General features: G+C 39.4%; 1 protein-coding gene across 6 annotated transcripts in view; it reads left to right on the top strand.

Annotated features, from left to right (window-relative positions):
* The window catches only part of ulk1a (unc-51 like autophagy activating kinase 1a), a 22552-nt gene extending 15369 nt beyond the window's left edge, over positions 1-7183 (top strand). For 2 of the 6 annotated variants that reach the window (XM_046872172.1, XM_046872171.1), the window contains exons 15-29: positions 32-104; positions 364-453; positions 819-905; positions 992-1107; positions 1907-1969; positions 2100-2179; positions 2480-2619; positions 2726-2838; positions 2953-3078; positions 3882-4048; positions 4153-4328; positions 4431-4549; positions 5010-5167; positions 5525-5660; positions 5908-7183. In XM_046872172.1, the coding sequence (XP_046728128.1) occupies positions 32-104; positions 364-453; positions 819-905; positions 992-1107; positions 1907-1969; positions 2100-2179; positions 2480-2619; positions 2726-2838; positions 2953-3078; positions 3882-4048; positions 4153-4328; positions 4431-4549; positions 5010-5167; positions 5525-5660; positions 5908-5966 (1703 nt within the window). In that variant the 3' untranslated portion in view covers positions 5967-7183. The remainder of the gene's footprint in view (positions 1-31; positions 105-363; positions 454-818; positions 906-991; positions 1108-1906; positions 1970-2099; positions 2180-2479; positions 2620-2725; positions 2839-2952; positions 3079-3881; positions 4049-4152; positions 4329-4430; positions 4550-5009; positions 5168-5524; positions 5661-5907) is intronic. The other 4 variants (XM_046872177.1, XM_046872176.1, XM_046872174.1 and 1 more) reach the window with 4 other exon arrangements.
* Positions 7184-9363: the final 2180 nt, after the last annotated feature.

Here is a 9363-nt window from a genome sequence, read left to right as displayed (position 1 = left end):
GTGTGTGTGTGTGTGTGTGTGTGTGTGTCAGCAGCTAAAAAGGTTAATGTTTTGACCTTTTTAGATGAAGCAGCGGACAATCAGGAAATGGGGACTCAGAGTGGGTAAGTGGCGAAAGTTTATGTCTCTTAATTTCTGTAGTTTAGGAGAAATAAAACGTGAAAAAAATGGTGGAACATCATTTATTCCTCTTCAAATGTTCTGCTTGCTGTTGAACTGATGCTAAACTGTATGTTGGTGATTAGTAAATACACCAAGCGCCAAGGGATGCTGTTATTCAGCAAACTTTATTTCCTGAAATGAACTAGAACCATGTTTTCCTATTTCTGAATGTGTGTGCTGATGTTTGTGTCACTTTTCCAGGTGTATTTTGTTAAGTCCAGGTAACTTTGTGGTTGAAACACCTCCACCCTCACCCTCACCCTCACCCTGTACATCTCCAAGCTCTCCCAGGTAACTGTTTGTCTGTCTGTCTGTCTGTGTGTGTGTGTGTGTGGTGTGTGTGTGTGTGTTAGTGTGTGTGTGTCTGTGTGTGTCTGTGTGTGTGCGTGTGCATGCTTAATAATAGCTGGAAGGATACTGTGTGTCAGAGAAGGTTTAATTGCTTTGTGTTCTTCACGGATGATTGAGAAACAAATTGTGTTTTCTGAGTCACATTCTGTCAACCATTATTTACAATCCTGATCACCCTCTCTATCTATCTATCTATCTATCTATCTATCTATCTATCTATCTATCTATCTATCTATCTATCTATCTATCTATCTATCTATCTATCTATCTATCTATCTCATTTCTCTCTCTTTCTGCTGTGGTAGTAATTATGGCCAATCCGCACCTGTTCCTGTGCCTACACAAATCTACAACTACCAAAGGATGGAGCAGAATCTGCAGGGAGGGTCAAGGTCAGCTGACTAGCATTCATAACACACACACACACACACACACACACACACACGCACGTGTTTTACTTTCTTGGCTTAATTTTCAGGACCGCAGTACCCACAAGTCATTACTGCACAAGTGGGTCCCCCAGAGGATCTTTTAGTCCGTCTCATCACCGACTGCTTACAGGAGGGTCCAGACCTTACCAACTGTCTCCCAAAGGTACACACTGATAAAGAATTCATACCCAGAATATCCATATCCTTTTAATTTATTTCCAATACCAATGTCAGAGCTCTGAGTATTCAGCAATACTGATCTGGATCGGATTTTTCTTTAATAATAATAATGCAAATAAAAATAAAGAACTGTAGAAGACGAGTGTGGGGTTGTATTTACTTTTTTATTGTCATGATGGTGTTTACAGGGAGGGAAGGAACAGGACAAGCATAGTGCTTCTGAAAGCATAAAAGGATGGATAGATAGATAGATAGATAGATAGATAGATAGATAGATAGATAGATAGATAGATAGATAGATAGATAGATAGATAGATAGATAGACAGACAGACAGACAGACAGACAGACAGACAGACAGACAGACAGACAGATGACGTCTGAATCACTTCCGATGAGCCGCAGTCCAGACGGAATTGCGTGCTCCTGAAGTCTTGAAATGGTTGCCATGTTGGTTTTTTCACCTTCCGGAACCTTCCCTTCTCTAAAACAACTGCAAACCATAACACCTTCACCTCTATGTGTGAGTGTGGGGGTGAGGCCATCTGATCACATCTCTCCTGTTCTCCGTCTTACACATGTTCTCGGTGCGAGACAAAAATATCACATTTGGACTCCACAGAACTTCCTTTCATTCAATTACTGCCCAATTCTTGTGTGTTTTTGCCTTTTACCAAGTTTGTTGCATAGAAACAAAAGGGAGCATGTATGTGTCCCTGAAATCATAAGAATGCCAAGGCTCTGTATAAACGTTCAATTACTGTTTTTTTGTGTTGTCCTTCAGTTGGAACGATACCGGAGACCCCTGACCAATCAGAGCCGCAGTGTAGCAGGACAGGAATGCAGGGTAAGTGAGGGCTGATCGTTATATCTCTGTATTCCACACACACACACACTAAAATTAGCAGAAATATTTGAAAATGTTTCGCACACCCGAGACAGGTCTGTTTGTCATGCACTACCTGTTTTTTTCTCAGATGTGCACGTTCCCAGTGCCACGGTGGCAGTTTCGACACCTAGGAGCCACCAGCGCAGTTCAGACACAATAGTAAACATGGTAAGTTTACTCTTACATGCACCATTCAGACACGGTCTATGCAAAGGACACGTGGCCTGTCTGTCTGCCTGTCTGTCTCAAGAAGGGGGAGAACTGAATTATAAGAGCAAATTAGGACTAAATGTGGAATGCGATGCTCAAAAATCACACCCCATACTTATGACCAGGTGTCCGCAAACTTTTGGATTGGCAATAAACTGTACTTCTCATTAGGGGCTCTGCCTTTGCTTATGTCATAACAGTAAGATAAAAAATGTTGCTCTAAAATAAAGAGGTCTGACCTCAATCTGTGTTGCTCAGTGGAAGCTGAACAGACGAGCCAGCCTTCCCAGCACCCTGAGCCCCACCAGGACTATGGATAATCTCCAGGAACCCTGTGTGACCCCCACCAGTGCAGCGCTGAGAAGAAGCTCTGTCAAAAGGTGCCTCTCAAAAAAACTGTATGTGCTTCATTTTCGATTCAGCCTTAATACAAGTTTAAATAGACATAGCCATCCTTTATAAAAGCTTTATAAACAGAAGGTGATTTTTTTATTTTTTTGGCAGGTCCAGTAGCGTGGGCCGGCTGTCCGATATAGTGCTGAAGGCTGTGTTTGGATCTCAGCTGGACAGGGGCAGCTATGAGGGTCTGAGTACAGAAAGATCTATGGACACTACAGGTAAATCAATTTATCAACACACTTAAACTTTAGCATGCTCATCTTCAAAAATATCGACAAATGTACTGACTGCTACAAGAACATACTTATCTCCTTCATTCTTTGCTCTTCCAGCGCCCCCTGGTGGAATTGTTTGTGTAGAGAAAGGCTCAGGAATCCCCGGTCGTGTCCTCTTCACTGTAGGCACCCCTCCTGACAGACACACTCCTCCAACGTACGCCATATGCAGACACACCTCGGGTGAGAAGATGTGAAAATTCTTAACTCTGAACGCTGTCAGGAGTTTGGCAGGGGGGTGCGTCAGTAATAATAGTCCGTGGGGAAACCCAGTACTCTGGTGTCGTTTAATAGATTTAAATAATTTGCCTTTATGCGTTTGCGTATTCGAATTACTCGAGGAATCGTTTCAGCACTGTTTGCAAATATGATTATGTAAGTTAAACAAAGTGGAAGATATATATCCATTCTAAAGCTTTTACACGACCATCTCAGTCTGAACTTGGTATGGAAACGTGGATCCGAGATCTTCTACGAGTTTTAAACATCGCAAGAAGAGACTGTGGGTGCCAATAATTTTGAAAATAGTATAAAAAAAGGAAAACATTTTTTTTTAAATACTGTTATTAGTAAGATATAGAATTCTGTTTCAATATTAATATACACTTATCAGGAATAACATTATGACATTATAACATTATGACCCGTGAGTAAATCTGTTAGTGGGTGGATTTATTTATTAGGCAGCAAGTGAACATTTTGGCCTCAAAGTTGACGTGTTAAAAGCAGGAAAAATGGGCAAGCGTGAGGATTTGAGCGAGTTTGAGAAATTGTGACGTCTAGACGGCTGGGTCAGTATACGGGACTGCAGTGGTCAGTATCCGGTGGTCTAAGAAAGGAACAGTGGTGAACTGGTGACAGGGTCGTGGGCGATCGATTCTTGTTGATGCACGTGGGGAGCGAAGGCTGGTTCCTTTGGTCAATATTAGGCAGGTGGTCATAACGATCTGTGTAGATTAATTAAATAAATTACTATCTGTTCACAGCGTCCCCATCAAGTCTTGGCAGTCCTGGCAGGACATACAATCGGTACCCCATGCCCTACATCTCACCTGAAAGACACTGCTGCGGTTTCACAGACATCATGGCCCCCAATCTGCATGGGGACCCAGACTTTGTACCTCCTGAGCTCCAGGCTGAAACTCTGATGGAGGTACTCACTCACTCACTCACTCACTCAGTCTTTATGGCAGCTTTAGAAACGCTGTGTTTCACAAGAAGTGAACTTTGTTTGTGTGTCTGTTTGTCTTTCTATAGCAGGGACACACGGACATGCTCACCCAGCTGCGCTTCACTCTGGCCTTCACACAAATCGTGACAGACATCGCTGTAGCAAAGGATTCTGGAAACGAGAAAAGTGAGACGTCAGATGCCTCCTTTCTGGAGCAGAGTCAGGTGGCTGACCAGATTAGCCAACTGAGCCGAGAGTGGAGGTGCTCACACACACACACACACACACACACACACACACTTATTTTTTCTCTATAAAGGAAATAAGTAAACCATGTGTGTGTGTGTGTGTGTGTGTTGTTTAGTTGTGCAGAGCAGCTGGTCCTTTATATGACGTGTGCTGAGCTCTTATTCAGCACCTTACACATGGCGAAGGAGGCGATTAAACAGGGCAAACTCTATCCATCTGCATCTGTAAAACAGGGTGAGAACATGAACACAGCTTGTTAGCTCTTTAACACTAGTAGTGTTTGACCGAATAGCTGTGTACCGACCACCACACAGAATATAAAGAACATCAAACATTGTAGGAGTACAATATCAAAATATCATCTAATTATCGTTATTAAAAGAAAAAAAAATTGTTTGTTTTCTAATCGATATGGAGTTCCTGTTTTGAAGCTTCATAACATCATTCCGTTGATTTCAGCTCCCATTTTGATCATTTGAATTGTATCCAGAGACAGTGGCACTTTTACTTCTTCTTTTCTAAGTGAAACTGAAACCAAAACATTGTGAATTTGATCAAAATCTATATAAATATAATAATTATTTTGCCGTTATATCGCTGTTTAACAGCATGACGCAGGAATACGTGGCTTGTCGGCTGATGATGTGTGTGTGTGTGTGTGTGTGTGTGTGTGTGTGTGTGTGTGTGTGTGTAGTGGTTCGAAAGCTGAACGATCTCTATAAGGAGTGTGTGACGTCCTCTCGCTCTCTCACTGCGAATCTTCAGCTCTTCTTCAGCACCAAACAGAGGCTGATGGACCGCATGAACAACATCACTGCCGAGAAAATCATCTACTTTCACACTGTCCAGATGGTACATACACACACACACACACACACACACACACACACAAACACACAAACATTTAATCCCACAGCAATTTGTCAATTTGATTATTCAAATATAAATGCTAGTTTGTCTCACATGCACGTTCATAATAATTGTGCAATAGAAGAAAAAGGTAGACTGTGAATTATTATTATTACTATTATAATATTAATATTATTCCAATTATTATCTGTTTATAGTTATATGATATAATCTGTAACTGACTTAATAGCAGAAGTAGTTCTCACAGTCTCTATCTATCTGTCTGTCTGTCTATCTGTCTGTCTGTCTGTCTGTCTGTCTGTCTCGCTGAACCTCACTTCTACTCTAACGTGTTACCAGGTGCAGGCTGCAGCTCTGGACGAGATGTTCCATCACGGCGAGGCCTCTGTTGAACGCTACCAGAAAGCTTTACTGCTGATGGAAGGACTTTCCTTGATCATCACAGAAACATCCGACCTCGACAACATTAACAAATGTAAGGAGTCTACGTTTGAAATCTAAATCCATCTTGACCACCACAGAACCACTGCTGAGCAGATAGCAGAATGTGCTTCTGTGTGTGTGTGTGTGTGTGTGTGTGTGGTTGGTGCTGGTGTATCAACTGCAACGCTTTTATATCCTGTTGGTCACGTGTTGGCTTCTCAGTTCAGCACTTTAGTTGTTAAAACCCTGCAGTAACACTGTCTGTGTATGTGTGTGTGTGTGTGTGTGTGTTTTGTCAGGTATACAGTGTATCGAACGGCGTCTCTCCTCCCTCCAGCCTGGATTACTGTGTGTATGAAATCCCACGCCACAAAAACTTTCCTCTGATGCCAACTGGATCTTTCTGGAAACTTTCCACCACTTTTTTGTGTGCAAGATCAAAGATTCCCATTAATTCCCCCTGGAAAGTTTCCAGTCTTGAAAAGACCTGGAATTTTCTACCACACATGAAAAACGGATATCAGTATAATAAAAGCAGAGTCACTCAATAAGATGGTTGTATTTTTTCTACAACAGCATACCGTGAAGTGCTTCATTCTTTTTTACACCACAGGAATTTGCCAATGACTTCTCCCACTTGTGCTTTTTATCCGTTTATAGTTACCTTTCATTTTATAACGATTATAGGACACAATAATCGGTTTATTACTGGTCTTAGATCCATCGTACGAGTCCCTGGCGAGCTGCCGTTATGAGAAAACACCTTCCGGCCAATCAGAATGGAGAATTTCAAGGCGCTGTGGTATACATTGTGTTTGAAGCTCATCCTGGTTGAACGTTTTTACAGTGTTTGAAGTTCATATGAATTAGTTTATTAGTCTTTGACTGCAGTTAATAACTCTGAATCTGCTCATCCAGTTCTATGTCATGGCTTCTCATTAGATAGATTGTGTGTTTTTTGTGACTTTTTTATGCTCTAAAGCATGACCTTGCGTGTTGTTACAGTGGAAATGGAGGCCGACTTGGTAGTCTTGATTGAGAAGGTCAGACGGCCGGCGTTGTGTATGTGTTCCACAGAACAAGTCCGAATTCTATTTATAAGTGATAGACCAACCGTTTTTTTTGTTTTTATTTTCCTGAGCGTTGAATCGCTGTGTGATCTTCTAAACTCTGATACAATACTTGATGTAATTATTGTGAGAACTGTTTGTACTTTACTACTGTATTTGAATTATTTACAGCTGAACTTACAATGAAGCACTTTATGAACGAGAGCGATAAGCGTGTCTGCTGTAGAGGAGCTGAGCATGCTCGCTTTGTAGCTTTCATTTAATTTATTCTGATATATGAAGCACCTTTTTTTAAGGAAATAATGCACACGACGCACATGGATCAAGTGTTTTAACCTTTTTTATTCTACGTCACACGATGGCCTTATGTATGCACACCGAATGCACATTAGCACCTGTTGTATATACGATGTTTATGAAGTCTGGATGCTATTTTTTAAGGTTTGTAATGTTTTGTTGATTTGTGTGGATGTGTGTTGATCAGAAATAAAGTTTGGTCTCATTTGTATGTGGCTTTAAGGCATTTTCTTCACACACACACACACACACACACACACAAAGGATTGATTTCAGGAACACATCAGGATCACCAGAACCCTAAAAAAAGGGTTTAACTCAATCAAAAGTATGGTTGGTCAAAATAAATATTTATACTGTTAAATTGCTGGGTTTGTTGCTTAAAAACAAAAGGAACATGTGTGTGTGTCTCAAAAAACACAAGACTTGGTGTTTCCACACTTTAGACAGGTGATAGAGAGAAAGACAGACAGACAGATAGACTGATTTATAGAGAGACAAATAGATGTGGGTATAGACATCTAGACAGACAGACAGACAGACAGACAGACAGACAGACAGACAGACAGACAGACAGACAGATAGATAGATAGATAGATAGATAGATAGATAGATAGATAGATAGATAGATAGATAGATAAAAGACAGATAGATAGATAGATAGATAGATAGATAGATAGAAGACAGATAGATAGATAGACAGATAGATAGATAGATAGATAGATAGATAGATAGATAGATAGATAGATAGATAGATAGATAGATAGATGGATGGATGGATGGATGGATGGATGGATGGATGGATGGATGGATGGATGGATAGATAGATAGATAGATAGATAGATAGATAGATAGATAGATAGATAGATAGATAGATAAAAGTGGAAATTCTGTTTTAGATAAGATCTGATTTTACCCCAGAAGTGTTAATGGGGTTTTTTAATCCTTTTCCTTTTTGTAAACAAATATTTATTAAATAAAATAAACAGATAAATTAAATGCTTTTTTTTATCAATTTGTGTATTGGCTTTTACTTTATATAATAATTACTCAGGTACTGTAACAGGTACACAGCAGTGACTCCAAACCGTCTGTTTCTCTTTATTATTAGTATAATAATAATAATAATAATAATAATAATAATAATAATAATAATAATAATAATAATAATAATAATAATAATAATAATAATAATAATAATAATATTAACTGGTGGTGGATTTCCGTAGGCACAAACAAACTCTATCACCAGTGAACATTTAGGGAAGGGACATTGTGAGAGTGGACTCTTACAAATACCTGGGTGTTCACTTAAACAACAAACTGGACTGGACAAACAACACTGAGGCAATCTACAAGAAAGGGCAGAGCAGACTCTTTCTGCTGAGGAGACTAAGGTCTTTTGGAGTACAGGGAGAGCTACTGAAGACCTTTTTTGACTCTGTGGTGGCCTCAGCCATATTCTATGGAGTGGTCTGCTGGGGCAGCAGCATATCTACTGCAGACAGGAAGAGACTAGACAAGCTGATCAGGAAGGCCAGCTCAGTCCTGGGGATTCCCCTAGACACTGTACAGGAGGTGGGAGAAAGGAGGATGGTAGCAAAACTATCATCATTGCTGCAGAACGTCTCCCACCCCCTGTATGAAACCGTTACATCGCTGAGCAGCTCTTTTAGTGACAGACTAATACATCCCAAGTGTCTGAAGGAGCGATACAGAAGGTCTTTTCTCCCTGCTGCTATTAGACTATACAACCAAAGCTGTTCCCAGTAAAACCAGTCACCAACATACAACACTGTTATTACTTTTTAAGCTGTGCAATAACTTTATCTGTGTGCAATATTACATGAATCAGGTACAATATTATGTGCAATATTACCCGCAATTACGTGCAATACTACCTTAAAATATTACTTGAAACGCATACTTTTGTTTTTTTCCTATTTGTATTTATACATTGTACTGTGTATATACTGTTATTGTAGTATATGTATATTCTTTTTCATATATTTGCATTTATTTTTATTTCTTTGTTTATTATTATTATTATTATTATTTCTCTGTTTTTTTTTTTGTATATTCTTTTTTATTATTCTTTTTTATATATTTGCATCTATTTTTATTTCTTTGTCTTGCTGCTGTAACAGAAATTTCCCCACTGTGGGACGAATAAAGGTTTATCTTATCTTATCTTATCTTATAATGATAATGATGATGATGATGATGATGATGATAATAATAATAATAATAATAATAATAATAATAATAATAATAATAACAAATAAAATCATATAAAATTAAAGTCTCTCTTGCTCGATTGACCCTCACACGAAAGGCTCTCATTGGTCGAGATCTAAAATTCCTCTTTATGATTCGTTCGAATTTTCG

The sequence above is a fragment of the Silurus meridionalis genome, chromosome 17, assembly GCF_014805685.1.
Source record: "Silurus meridionalis isolate SWU-2019-XX chromosome 17, ASM1480568v1, whole genome shotgun sequence".
In the NCBI taxonomy this organism is placed as follows: Eukaryota; Metazoa; Chordata; class Actinopteri; order Siluriformes; family Siluridae; genus Silurus; species Silurus meridionalis.
This window is presented reverse-complemented; position numbering and strand designations above follow the sequence as displayed.